This window comes from Muscardinus avellanarius, assembly GCF_963383645.1.
Source record: "Muscardinus avellanarius genome assembly, chromosome: 8".
NCBI classification, from domain to species: domain Eukaryota; kingdom Metazoa; phylum Chordata; class Mammalia; order Rodentia; family Gliridae; genus Muscardinus; species Muscardinus avellanarius.
The window spans coordinates 117951699-117966897 of record NC_137794.1 but is presented as its reverse complement, the minus strand read 5'-3'; the positions used below and the strand labels follow the sequence as shown (position 1 = coordinate 117966897).

Genomic DNA, 15199 nt, shown 5'->3' with positions numbered 1-15199 from the left:
AGCCAGCCTTGGCTACTTAGTGAGGCCCTCTGCAACTTAGTAATACTCTGTTTCAAAATAAAGAATAAAAAATAGGGCTGGGGGTGTAGCTCAGAGGTAGAATGCCCCTGGGTTCCATCATCAAAATTTGAGCCACAGCATCAAAAAGCTGAGTAAAACAGTGAGTCAATCTGGACATAGAAGAAAGATAGGGACTTGGTCTAGGGAGAAACTCAGTGGCTCATCAATTAGTATCCTCAGAGGAGGAGAACAAGGCCTACTTCCATCTGAAATTGGCAGGCTGATCTCTGGAATAAGAAGTGTGGCTGATGCGGGCCGGTTAACAAGGACAGATTAGGGTCAGGTAGGATGCATAGGCTCCCTGTGCTGCTACCTCTAAGCCCAGAAGGAGTGGAGGAAAGACTGACAAGTCCCACACTCTTTTCGCCAGCACACGGACAGGGGTGCAGTCCAATGCAGATCCATTCACAGACGGAGCAGGTGAAGGAGCTGGATGGCAGCCTTGGTGCCTTGCACCTCTGCCCCCAACACAACAACACAGCCATTTTGAGGGTGAAATTTGCTCTGAAGCAGACAACATACCCAGGCCTACCCCCCCAACCCCCATCAGCAGAAGTGGTTCTCTGTGGAGGGAATGAGGTTAGCAGGCAGACTCACCTACCAAGTTTGGCTGGTTTGGTCAGAGCTAAGATATCATATTTGTATCATAGAAACTACCTCACATTTGTGAGTTTCTAAATTGAAACACTAGAAAAGCCTCTATTTCAAAAAAGAAAAGAAAATCAAACCTCGGTGTGACAATCATATCATTAACCAGTTGATACTAATTAATTCTTGTGTTTCTCAGGATGTGTTTTGTGTCAAGTTGTTTAATCCTATGTATGTCGTTAAATAGATTCTCAGCACCTCGTTTCTTCCTTCCATTTCCACTCCCTCCCTCTTCTGCATCCTCTCTACTATTTTACTCTTCCCACTTTAGCTTCCATCTCCTTTCCTTTCCCATCCTTTCTTTCTTCCCTTTTTTCTTTTTTCTTTTTATCCAACTAAATATAGTATACAATTTTAAGTTTTTATCAAATTCAATTCAGTATACAATCATTAATACTTAATCTTTTCAGCCTATTCTATATTATTTATCACCCTCACTCTTCTTTGGTTAATACAGTGTAGAGATAGTTAGCAATTGCATTTATAGTATATGTTGATAAATGATTTTCTTTATTTCTTTTAAAATACCCACTATTGCTGGGTGTGGTGATGCATGCTTGTAATCCCAGCATTTGGTAGGCTGAGACAGGAGGATCGCACAGGTTTGAAGCCAGCCTCAGCAACTTAGTGAGGCCCTCAGCAACTTAGTGAGACCCTGTTTCCAAATAAAGTATAAAATAGGTCTGGAAGTATAGCCCGGAGGTAGAAAGCCTCTGCGTTCCACCCCCAGTACCAAAATAAAATAAAATAAAATAAAACAAAATACCTACTATGATTTGTGGGCATTTTCTCTTTTCATAAAGGTACCAAGGGTTGAAGTGAATACTTTCAGTTAGATAAGTTGAAGCTAATAGACACACCTTAGCATAGGTCTTATCATTAGAAGATAAATTACCAAAAGACTCCCAAATAAAAATGGAAGGGGAATTCATCTCAACAGATCCACAACTCTAGGACCTCTGCAAACACGAGGAAACAAGCCAACAAGACATATCTAAAAATGTATAATCTTACCAATACCTGAATCCACAGATATTGATGTGGATACAATTTTAGAGATAGAATAAAAAATTGATAATTAAAATGATCAATGAACTAAAACAAGATCCAAGGAATAAACAAGAAGAGAAAATATAGGAAGTGAAGTGCTTCAGTAAAGAGATAGAGATTTTGAAAAGGAGCCAAACAGAAATTCTAGAAATGATAGACACAAAAAGTCAAATAAGAAACTCCAGTTAAGAGTCTCACTAATAGATTAGACCATGTGGAAGACTGAACTTCACATCTTGAAGACAAGGCATGTGAACTGGAAATCTGTCAGCAATAAAGAAAAACACTTGAAAACCTTGACTGGAATATACAAGAACTCTGGAACAATATTAAGAGAACTAACTTAAGAATCCTTGGAACTGAAGGGAGATACAGACTAAATGGCATTAACAACTGTTCAGTGAAATCATAGCATAAAATATTTCAAACCTTGGGAATGAGATGGGTATTCAGATACAGAAAGCATAAAGAACCCAATTTAGACAAGATTAAAAATAAATACCTTTTCTATGGTACATTATAATTAAAATGCCTAACAAACAGCACAAGGGCAAAATTTTTTAAAAAAACCTTAAGAGAAAAATGCCAGGTCACATTTAGATGTATATCAATAAGAATAACTTCTGATTTTTCAGCAGAAACTAAAAAATTCAGGAGGGCATGGAGAAAGATATTCCAGGGCCTGAAAGACAGTAACTGTCAACCAAGATTGCTATATCCAGAAGCACTACTATTCAGAACCAAAGGAAAAATAAAACCTTCCAAGATAAGCATAAATTAAAAGAATTCATGGCTACTAAACAGCATTACAGAAATACATAAAGAAATACTATACAGGACTTCTGGGAAGATGGCAACCAAGAAAAGCAGCATTTACGAGTCCTGCTAACACTCAATCTCTATTGCCACAAAATCAGCGCTTTTCATAGCCAGAAAACACTAGCAGCAGAGAAATAAAAAAATGTAAACATAAGGGACAGAGAAAAAGAAGACTAGAAGAACAACCAGAGACCAGAAAAGAAACCAGCCCACTCTGTGGAGCCGCACTGGCGCCATCATGCCTCACAGCACCAGATTCCAGAGAGAAAAGGTAAAAAAGGAGCTGAAGTGAGCAGCTGTGGATCATTTGGGTGTAAATCAACAGTTCTTTCAGTGCAAAGAATGTCTAAAACTCCCAGTGGCCAAGCTTATCACGCCTTCCAGGGACTCAGAACGGAGCTCAAAACCAGAAAAGAAATACACCAGCCTCACGGCAAGGGCATGGCAGCAGCGCCATATTGCTAGCAGCGATGGCGAGTTCACCATGCCTGCAATAGCTCCAGATAAGTGTGCACAATAACTGTAAGTGAAATTGTGGCCTCTACAGGAGAAATCCCAGCACTGCATCCCCAGGGACTTGCGTAGCTTTGATAATCTCCCTAGGTCTGAGATTTTGCAGTCCAAACCCATGAAGGAGTAGTGGTGGCAAAGATACCACACCCTAGTCGCAGCTCCCTGTGGGAAGTCGCCCAGCCCGGCACCCCCATGGTCTTGTGCAGCCTCAATTAACTCTCTGGGTCTGAGACTTTACAATAAAAGCCAGTAAAGGAGTAGTGGCAGCTGAGATTACCACAGACTTGAGATCCAGAGCACCCTAAGTGAAGTCGTGGTGATCCGGGGAAGAACCCAGAGAAGGCACAAACTTCTGAAATCATGGGAAAGAGGAACAACAATAGAGCAATGAACACCCACAATCCCATAATATCAGAACCTGATAACACAGAAATTCAGAGATCTCCAAAAGATAAAATCAGGAATATAACTGTAGAAATAATACAGGACTTTTGAAAAGAATTTAGAGAGAGTCTAAAAGAAATAAAGGATTCAATCATTGAAGTAAAGGCATCAATTCAAACTATAAACAATCAATTAAACCACATGGAGAATGGAATCTCGCTCCTAGAAGATGATCACTCCAAAAACAAATGAATAATTTATAACTTAGAAAAAAAATCAGACAGCAGGAATCTGACATTGAAGAAATATGGGCCCATTTTAAGAGAACTAACCTAAGAATAATCAGAATAGAGGAGGGAAAAGAAGATGAAATCAAAGGGATCAATAATATCTTCAAAGAAATAATAGCAGAAAATTTTCCAAGCATAGAGCAAGGGGTTGATACACAGGTCCAGGAAACTTGTAGAACTCCCTTTAGACAGGATCAGAGAAGTGGATCCCCATGACACATAATTGTCAAAATGATCAATGTAGAAGCCAAGCAGAGAATCTTAAAGGCAACAAAAACAAAGGGACAAGAGACATTCAGAGGCCAACCAATTAGAATCACTCCTGACTTCCCAAACCAAATCATGAAAGCAAGAAGGCTTCGAGTAACATATTGCAAATTCTGAAAGAAAACAACTTCCAGCCAAAAATTTTCTACCCAGCAAAACTATCTTTCAAATTAGATGGGTAAATAAGAAGCATCCATGACAAACAGAAACTGAAGGAATTTATGTCTTCAAAACCAGTGCTAGAGAAAATACTCAAAGAGATTAACTACAAAGAAGAAATAAGTAATACACACCAGAAACAGAGAAACAAGATTTTCCATCCAGCAGACAACTAAGCAAAGAAGAATACACAGTATATCAAACAAAAATAAAATCTTAACATGTTAGGAATTAAAAGTTATCTCTCAATAATCACACTGAATGGAAATGGCCTCAATTTTCCAGTAAAAAGACGTAAAGTGGCAAAATGGATTAAGAACTAGAATCCATCCATCTTCTGCTTATAAGAAACACACTTTACAAGTAAAGATAGTAACAAACTCAAGGTAAAGGGCTGGAGCAAGGTAATTGATGTTAAGTAGCCATCCTAACAAATGTGAAGTAGTATTTCACTATAGTTTTTATTTGTATTTCCTTAATGATTAGTTATATTATGATATGATGATAGTCATGTGTTTATTGATCACATAAAATTTTTTGGAGATTAATTATCTATTTTAGTCTTTTACCTATTTCTAAATTGTATTGTTTGCTTTTATTGTTGCTAATTTTTAGGATTTATATTTTGAATATTAATATACCTTCAGATATAGCATTTGGAAATATTTTATCCCATTCTATCAATAAATTTTAATTCTGTTTACATTTTCTTTGGATGTAAAATATTTTTCTATTTTTTATGAAGTTTGTTTGTTTATTCTTTTGTTTCCTGTGCCTTTGGAATTATATCCAAGAAATTACTGCCAATTTCAATGTTGTGAAGTCTTATGACCCTGGTTCTCTACTAAAAGTTTATAGTCTTAAGATTTACATTTAGGTCTTTTATCTATTTTGAGTTAATATTTGTATAGGGTGTTAGGTAAGGGCCCAATTTTATTCTTTTTCATGTAGTTATTATTTTTCAACAATATTTAGTGAAAAGATTATTATTTACTTCACCAAATGTTCTTGGAAACCTTGTCAAAAATAACTTGACCATATATGGAAGAAAAAAAAACCAAACATATCAAAGTTAATCAGGAATCCAAGCATGGGAAGGAGGGAGGGGGAGGGAAGTGTTAGGGATTGGGTAGGAGCTTATTGGGTTATGTGTGTGTGTATATCTCCACAAGTTTTTTTTATCCCATTAAGATGTATGACTACAATGCACCAATAAAAATTTATTTAACAACAACAAAACAACAACAAAAAAGAAATACTATACATAGAAGAACTTAATAGCAAAGTTCAGAGCCCAATATATATATATATATATATATATATATATATATATATATATATATATTTATATATATATGTGCATTGTAGTCATACATCACAATGGAATACAAGACTTGTGAGGATATACAAGCATACATCATCCAATTAGCCATTATCCAATCCCCATCCCATTTCCTCCCCCTCCATTGATCCCATGCTTGATTGGTGATTAACTTTGATACATTTGTTTATGTACATCATGAGTTTTAAAGAGATTCCATCCTTCCCCATCCCGTTCCCTCTGATTGGTAACCTTAATTGCTCCTCTTTAGGGCCTTTTCTTCAACAAGATCTCCTATTACCTATTTCTTCCTAGTTTTTCATATTAGGGAAAGCTTCTGGTTTTTTATTTTCTGTGATATTTCTCTGTGTATGCTGCATTGCAAGTTCTCATCTCTCTCTCTTGACGGCCCCACAACTGGCCTGGCCACCTGGCAGACTCTGATCCTGGCCTCGCTGGCTCCAGCACCAGCCATGCCCCATGGCAGGCCCCAATCCTGGCCTCGCTGCCCCTGATACCAGCCTCACCCCTCGGCAGGCTCCAATCCTGGCCTCGGAGGCCGTAGCACTGGTCTTGCCTCATGGCAGGCTCCAATTCCCGCCTTGCTGGTTCTGGCTCCATCCTAACCACTCGGTATGCTCCAATCTTGGCCTTGGAGGCCCCAGCACTGGCCTAGCCTCACAGCAGGCTCCAATTCCTCCCTCGCTGGTCATGGCACAGGCCTAACCCGTCAGCAGGCTCCGCTTCCGGCCTCATAGGCCCCAGCCCCAGCCTTGCCTCATGGCAGGCTCCGATCCCAGCCTTGCTGGCCTCAACACTGGCCTTACTCCTTGGCAGGCTCTGGACCTAGCCTCGGAGGCCCCAGAAACAGCCTTGCCTCACGGCAGCCTCTGATCCCGGCCTTGTTGGCTCCGGCATTGGCCTACCCCTTGACAGGCTCCAATCCCGGCCTCGGAGGCCCCTGCTCTGGCCTTGCCTCATGGCAGGTTCCAATCCCAGCCTCACTGGCCCTGGCACCAGCCTCACCCCTCGGCAGGCTTTAATCCAAGCACCCTCTTCACACAGCATGTTGTCCCAGGTCCCCAAGCATGCGCGTGGTAGCATTCTGCCTCGGGTTATTTCTCCAAAAGATCCAGGTGGATTGAATCAGATCTCCGCCTCTCCTGAATACTGGCTGCTGCCGTTGCTGCTGCCTCCACCATCTCAATTCTTTACCAAACTCTTTTCCCACACTGCATGTTGTCCAGTATTCCTGAGCATGCACGACAGTAGCATTCCACCTTTGGGGCAATTTCTTCAGAAGATCAGGGTGGGTTGGATCAGGTCTCTGCCTCTCCCCAATACAAGCCTTCACCACCACTGCAGCCGCCGCTGCCAACACCACCTTCCTCCTAGGTCTCCACTGAGCTCCCTCCTTACAGGTGATGTCCAGGGTTCTTAAGCATGTAAGGAAGAAGCAGTCCCCCTTCGAGGGAATTTTTCCAAAAGTTCCAGGTCAGTTGCATATGTTTTGTCTGCATCTCCAGAATATGGCTGCTGCTGCAGCCATCTTGACCCCTCTCCAATACTTTTTTTTTCTTTTTCTTTTTTCTTTTTCTCTTCTCTTTTCTTCTTCTTCTTCTTCTTCTTCTTCTTCTTCTTCTTCTTCTTCTTCTTCTTCTTCTTCTTCTTTTTTTTAAATAAGAGACGACAGTATGTGTGGTTTGAAGAGATTGTGGGATCAGTCACTCGGTAGCAATGAATTTTTTTCTCCCTTCCAAGAGCGGAGTCCCACAGCCTCACTGCAGAGCAGAATCTGCTGTTCTAAGCGCATCATGGCCTGGCACAGCACAGCAGCGCTGAGTTCCTCGGCACCAGCGGTTTGGCTTCCCACCCGGCACTGGGCCTTCCTGGGTGCAGGCCTGGCCTCCTGCCCCCAGCCCAGAACCAGGCCTTCCCGGGCGTGGGCCACGCCGCCCGCCCCCAGCCCAGCACTGGGCCTTCTGGGGAGTGGGCCAGGCCACCTGCCCCCAGCCCAGAACCAGAGCTCTTTAAAGGATGACGTTCACTAGAGGAGTAGTTAAGTAAGAATTGAGACCGAATTAGATATAAAAAACAGTAATAACATTAAATGCAAACGATCTCAATTTTCCAATTAAAGGACACAGTCTAGAGAGTGGATTAAAGAATAAGACCCACGCCGGGCATGGTGGAGCATGCTTGTAATCCCCGTGCTTGGGATGTGGAGACAGGAGGATAGCGCAGGTTCGAAGCCAGCCATGCTGGCTTAGGGGAAAAAAAAGTATAATATAGGTCTGGGAGTGTAAACCGGAGGTAGGAATCCCAGTACCACCAAAAAAAAAAAAAAAAAAAAAAAAAAGACCCAACTATATATTACTTGAGACTCATCTCACAGGCAATGATATCCACATGATGAAAATTAAAGTCTGGTAAAAGATATTCCATGCAAACAATGTGAAATCAAGCCAGAGTATCTATTCTCATATCCAACAAAGTCGATTTCAAATAAAAATTAATCAGAACAAAGTCACTTCACACTGGTAAAGAGAACAATTCAATAGGAAGTTATAACAGTAGTAAACATATACGCCTCAAATATTGGTGCATCAAGATTAGGATAGATTCAATACTTGGAGAGTTCAACATGCTTTTCTTACCAACAGACAAGTCATTAAGACATAAAAGCAAGAAAGACACTTATAGTCATTACATAACCCTATGTTGAAACTACATGAACACATGGAGACTGAAAAATACACTTTTGAACATGGATTGTTCATAGAAGAAATGAGAGGAGAATTTTTAGAGTAAGGTTTGTAAGAGTAAGGTGCAAGAGTAGAGGTGCAACATACCAAAATCTCTAGAATGCTGTGAAGGTGTTTCTAAGAGGAAAGTTTATAGCATTGAGCACACCCATAAAAAATGTCCCAAATAAACAATCCAGTTTGATGTAGCTCAAGGTCATAGAAAAATAAGAATAATCCAAAGCCAATAGAAGGCTGAAAATAATTAGAAGAGCCAAAAATTAATGAAATATAGGATAACAAAATACAGAGGGTCAATTTAAACCAAAGAAAGAAAAGACCCAGATGAACAGAATTAGAGATAGAAAAGGAAATAACACCACAAAAAGCTGAGAAATCCAAAGTATAATTAGGTAAGATGCGTCCAGGCCTGCGACTGGACGGGCATCTGAGCTGTGCAGCCCCAGCATGGCCACAAGGCCTCAGAAGGTCTCTGCTCCGACAGCCAGCCGGCATCTTCCTTGAATGAGTTATTTAGTTCATTAACTTTTTAAAATTCATAATAAACCTAATGGCTTGTCTTTAGCTCCTAGACGACATAGCCCTCCTTTTGGGAATGGCTTCAGACTGTTTTGGTTTCTTCTGTGTAAGAGCACTCAGCTCCGACCCTGAAGCATTCTGTGAGTTCTGACATTTATGTTGAATGGTAAGCCCTCAAGCTTGAGGGTTTGCTTGTTCCCATCCTGCGGGAGCCTCAGCAAGCTGGCTGAGAGTGCAGTGTCCTGAGCTGGGTGCTGGGCCGCAGGTGCCCTCTGTGAGGTCTGTCTGCAAGCCAGCTCTGTTGCCTTAGTGTGATCTCCGGTCTGTTGTTTGTGTAGCTGTGTACTTTCTCCTAAGCTGGAAGGCATCACTTCTAAACTGGTTTTCTGAGGCCTGTGAGAATGAGCTGTCGCTGGCACAGGGAAAACCAGCAACTTTCCACTGTATTACTGGTGCTCAGTAAGTGACCAGTTGTGCTTTCAAATGTGCCAAGAGTAATTTCCCTCACATATGGGTGTAGTATTTGACCTGGCCCTGATGTGGCATTCCTGGCACCCATGGCTCTGACAGTATGGCTTCCCACCGGAGGTGGCAGTGATCCTGCAGGTTGGGCTTCCTCACACAGGTGGGCCTGCAGAGTTGCCAGCCTCCAAGCCCTGCAGCTCCAGAGGCATGCCACTGAGGAGGCGTCTCCACTGAGAAGAGCTTCCAGTGTTTATAGTCCTGGTAAAGATAGTGAGCACTGGATTTCTCATAAATTTGTTCATCTTTTTGATGAGGTTAAGTTTTATTAAGAGCCCTTGTTTCAAGTGGTCTTTTTTTCTGTAAACAGTCACTCAGATGGCTCTGGGGTCAAAAGGTGGCCACAATGGCCTTTGTGCTGAACCCTTGCATGCTCTGGCTCTTGCTGCCTGGGTGCATTGCAAGTCCTTGTTTCACCTCCTGGCCTTGAAGGTGTATGTATGCAGTGTGCATGTGTATATCCATGTGTGCATTTGGGGAGTGTACCTTGTGTTTGTGTACATGAGCATGCAAACATGTGTCTAGGTATACACAGGTGTGTATAAGTGTAAGGCTGGGCACATATATACATAGGTACATACATGTGTCTGCATGTGTGCACGAGTAGACATGTGTTTGTACACCTGCCCATTTAAAGGTATCTACTAACATCTACTCTGGCACTACTCTCATGGAGCCTGGCACAGCTCCATAGATATGGCCAAGTGGCTTGTGGGCAGCCAGTGTGTGAGCAGGGGTGGGGCATCGGCTGGGGAGAGTGCAGGAAGTGGGGAGCGGTGCTGGTGGCCTGCCCGAGGGAGGAGTGGGCAGGGATGCTCCCTGAGTGTGGGGCAGCCATGTGGGGTGCAGGGCACACCTGTGGACATGCAGGCGTGGCCTGTGCCAGCTGCAAGGGCTCCTCCCCAGCTGCTGGTGCTTAACCAGCTAGGTGGACTTAGAGAGGTTGTTCAGAGAGCCATGGTGATTATCTCTTTGTTTAGGGGTGGGGCTGGGCTCTGTTTGCCTGGAGGCAGAAGCAAGGCTGTCACAACACCATTGGAATTGAGGGGTGGAGGGAAGGCATGCAGGGCTGTTGGTCTCATGGGGTGCCTGCGCTGACCCTGTGTTGCTGCCCCTCGTGGGCTCCCTTGCCCTGGGGGCTGTGCTCGCAGCACTGGAGTGCCTTCTCTGAGGTACCACCAGCAGGGTGTTCTGAGAGGCAGGCTGGAGAAGGGTGCCTGCCCTTGTCCCTGGAGCCGGCACTCCTGCTCCTGCTTTGCCTGTTGTTCGGCATTGTGCCATGCTCCCTGCTCCAGCAGCCGCAGAGCTGTCTTGTTTTACATCTCTAGAATTAGAGCCCGTTCATCCTCCACTGGAGACTGCAGCATCAGCCTGCAGTGCTTCCTCCTCTGAGGACAAGGCTGGGTCCAAGCTCGGAGTCACCAGCAAGTATGGAGCGGCCCTCCTAGCTGGTGCTGCCTCCTCCTGTAGCTAACAGCACCTCAGAACAGACTCCCTTGTTCAGAAGTCTGCCCCGGCCCACCCCGCCCAGGTCCCCAGGGTGGCTTCCTGAAGGATGCGGCTGCTGTCTTCTAGGTCCAGGCAGAGGTGATCTGGCCTGGGCTGGGCATAGACTCAGGACTCAGTCTTCAGATGGTGGAGAAGGCACAGATGTGCAGAGCCTCCCCCATGCACCCCTGCTGGTCAGAGGTGCTCTCTGGAAGGGTGAGGCTGTGCTAAGGTGTGTCCTGAGAGGGGAAGGGTGAGGCTGTGCTAAGGTGTGTCCTGAGAGGGGAAGGGTGAGGCTGTGCTAAGGTTTGTCCTGAGAGGGGAAGGTGATTCCACTTTCTTTCCTGGGAGGAGCTGCAGCCATGCAGCTCTGGCCCCACTTTTCCTTCCTGGAGACAACTGGTCACCTGATTCTCCAGTCCAAGGCATGCTTCTCTAAGTCAGGGTTAGTGTCAGGCTTTAGGAAGTGGCTTGTGACCCCTGCCACCTGTGGGCAGCTTGCGTACTGGTGGTGAGCAGCTGCAGCTGAGGCTCCTCAGACCCACCAGGCCTCTGGGCCACTGTGGTGTGGTCTAGGAGGGGAGGTGCCCACTAGGAAAAGCAGCCTGAGGTTTTTATGGGAAAATAACTGGTTTAACTTCCTGGGCATAAACATGTGAAGCCGTATGAAGGAATGGAGGGGAGAGGGTGCAGTCACAGAGGCTTGCCCATGTTTAACAGCCTGTTTTCTTAAGATGTCTCTACATTTTTGAGCATTTACATAATGCACCTCACAGGGCCCAGCCACGCCAGCACTGCTTCCGGCACACTGCCACCTGTGTGTCCACATCCAACAGCAGCTGTATGGCCCATGTCACACTGCCAGTAAACTACAGAGCAGGCCATCTCTCACTTCCTGTAACCGGGGAGCCAGCATAGCCGCGTTAGTCAGGCATCAACAGTGCCTTTCTTGTGGTGCTGGGGATGGAACCCAGGGCCTGGCACATGCTGGGCAGCCCTCTACCACTGAGATACACGCCAGCCCCCTTTTTATTTATTCTGAGACAGGATCACTGAGCTGCCTAGCTTGCAACAGTTTCTTCTGAAAATTGTGCCTGCACTGTCTGAGTTATGTTGGACAGACATTCGCACGGATTCCTTGAACATCAAAGAGCAATGGGCATATTTATCTATTTTAAGTTATGTTATATCATTAAATAACTTTTTTTTTTCGGTACTGGAAATGGAACTCAGGGCCATTCTACCTCTAAGCTACACCCCCAGCCCTATTTTTTTTATTCTTTATTTTGAAACAGGGTCTCAACTGAGTTGCAAAGGGCCTCACTAAGTAGCTGAGGTTGATGATGAACTGGGATCCTCCTGTCTCAGCCTCTCAAAGGCTGGGATTACATGTGTGAGCCACCACACCCAGCTTAAATGACTCAGTTTTAGAGTGAAAACACATATAAGTCTTTTAGGACTTACTGATAGCTTTAAAATCATAACAGGTGTTTTGCCTTCTACCTCCGGGCTATACTCCTACACCTATTTTTATATTTTTATTTGGAAACAGAGTCTCTTAAACCGGTGAGGCTGGCTTTGAACCTGCACAATCCTCCTGTCTCCGCCTTCCAAGCGGGGATTATAAGCATGTGCCACCACGCCCGGCTTGTCTTTTTTAAAAAAGTAATGGGCTACTACTATTTTGTCTCTCAATAAGGTATTTGTTTTTTGTGATGTAAATATATGGCATTAGACGCCTAATTAGAATTGAAAAACTGAAAGTGTTTTAAGTGATTTTTCCCAGATTTTAGACTTTAGAAGTAGTCACTAGGTTTTTCTTTATGAGTTTTAGCAAAACTAAACAGTGTTTTTACAAAAGTAAATGCAGTGCCTGAGGGTGCAGACAAAGCCTGCCCTTCGCCCTTGCTCTTTTCTGAACTCCACCACCACGACTGTCCTTCCGTGTGGGGCTCCCAGGGCATGATGTCATGCTGCAGAGTACTACCTTCTCAGGGCAAGCTGCCATCCAGCGGTGTGCTTCTTCCTGCTTCATTATGGGTCTTTAATCCTCTTTGATATATTTGGCATCTGCAGTGGGAGTGTAAACAATACTGCTTTAAATGCACTTTGTCAGTTTGGGCTTGTACATTTTTATTTTTACTCAGCAGGAAATGTTTTCTAATATTTGGTAGTTTTCAGCCTAGGCTTTAATTGGAGGGTGTTTCAGTCAGCACACTCATTGCTGTGACTCCAAAATCCAACAACTCAGAAGAGGGAAGATTTATTGGCTCACAGTCCTGGATATTTCAGGGGTTCAGTCCATGTTAGGCCAGGAGGCATCTGCAGTGTTCAGGGCATAGTGTGGGAGCAGAGAGAGCAAGGGAGGAGGGACCATATATAATCCCCATGACCACAGCCCAGGGACCTGCCTCAGCTGCCAAGCCCCACCTCTGGCATGGCTGCCTTACCCACAGTGTGAGGTCAGGGACATCCCAAATCCAAACCATAACAGAGAGGTGCTTTTACATTTCTATGCTTGAGAATAACTAAGCATTCCTTTCCTGTATAAGTGAAGACTCACTTCTAGGTATAGTTGGAGCAGACACACCTAGGGATATCCTCCATTAAAATCTGCATTAAAGTCAGTATGATTGAGGAACGTTTTGAACCAAATGCTTCTGTAGATGGAGTTGGGTTCATTCTGTGCAGGGAGAGGCCGTAGATGACCGCATCTCCCCTGATAGCAGCATGGGGAAGACGGGCAACTGAGTCAGGGCCAGGACGAGCCGCACCCGCGGCTTAGTGACTCAGGACCTCCTGAGGCACTCTGGGTTCATGCCTGTCACCCTGACAGCTCCCGCTGTCTCTAGTGTGAAGGCCTGATGGTCAGCAGAGGGAGAATTGACTCTAAGTGCCTCATGAAGGGATGTCTTTCAGCTAATTTTCTGAATATGGCTTATGATCTGTATTTTAAAAAAGTACTTGGGTGTGTAAGCATCTTGTTCTTTTCATCTTCTGTCCTTTTCTGTTTCTGAGACTCTAGTGGCATTGCACGTGGTGGATGCACACACAGGTACTTCTCGAGGTCAGCGTGTACCTTACTCGCTTGCTGCACTAGCTTGTGTGGCTTCACAGTGGCACCATGCACCATCAGGTGATCTCGTCACGTGAACATCATGGAGCCTGCTTCACAGACCACGGCGGCTGTGACATCACCAGGCGTTACACTCTTAGGGGCCCTCTGCCGCACACACAGCCCCTCACTGACCCAGAGACTGTTAGGCAGCTCCTGACCTTTTGTTAAAGTCTTGGAGTCCCACTCTGAAATTATTCTAAATACAAAATGCTTGTGTTCATTTCTTGTGTTAGAGTCAGGTATTATTAAGTATCATTAGTATACTGTGTTCAGATTCAGCTCTTAAAAGCATATCTTGACTTTCCCTTATGATTATAGGGATCGGCCTTTACAACCCAGCAAGCTCAGGCCTATAACCTTTTCCTGACCACAGCTATTGGTGATGGAGTTGGACTGTGGGACTTGAGGACGCTGAGGTAAGGCTGGCCTGTGTCACCGACTGCTGCTGGAGGGTAGGGGGAGCCAGAGCTGGAAGAACAACCCTGTCTCTTCTTCCACCTCCGAGGAGGCAGTGGCTAGCGCATGCACGGAGCTGGAGTAGACAGGCTATGTGTGGAGATGGGGACTGGCTAGTGAGGATGGCGGAGTGTGGGTGCCCGTCTGTCCTCTGAGGGCAGATCACCTGTGGCACTGAGGGGTGGACACCAGAGAGGTATCAGATGTTCTCAAACTCAACATCCCAAGCATGGCTTCCCACCTCTCTGTCAGGCCTGCCTCTCCATCCTCAGAGCGGGTTGATGTGCTCAGAGCGGGCTGATGTGCTGTAAGCCAGGCTATTGTTTCTGCCTCACTGGGCCCATATTTCCTTTTGTGAGGATGTGTCTTAGAATATGATAAAATTGATTAATATGTAATTAATATATTTTATGAACATACAAAATATAAATCCTATTTAAGCCCAATATATATATAATCTAATAACTACATCATAGAAATCACTAAGTATGCAGTGTAATAACATTAATATTAATTAATATATGTATCTGGGGCCTGTGTGCACAGGAAATGATCACAGTGGGCCTGCCCTGCTCCGGACCACTGGAGCGGATGGGGAAGCACCGGGTCTCTAGGCTGTATGTGTGGACAAGTCCTTGCCCACCACTTGGGTCCGTGACGGAGCGTTGCCTAGTGCTGGTCACGCTGGGCAAAGGTAGAGGCTTCCTTAGGAAGGCTCTGTTATTCCCCAAAGATGGTGGGACTCTCTCCATAAAGCTAGTGCTAATTCTCTGGCCTCTATTGGAACATAATAATTGTACAGAAGAGTGGGCTGCAGTGT

General features: G+C 44.6%; 1 protein-coding gene across 1 annotated transcript in view; it reads left to right on the top strand.

Moving 5' to 3' along the window:
- Positions 1-15199, top strand: part of WDR27 (WD repeat domain 27) — a gene marked incomplete at its 3' end in the record, with an annotated part of 160906 nt that overhangs the window by 47847 nt on the left and 97860 nt on the right. The window contains exon 24 of the mRNA XM_080700174.1: positions 14242-14339. Coding sequence (XP_080556300.1) covers positions 14242-14339 — 98 coding nt within the window. The remainder of the gene's footprint in view (positions 1-14241; positions 14340-15199) is intronic.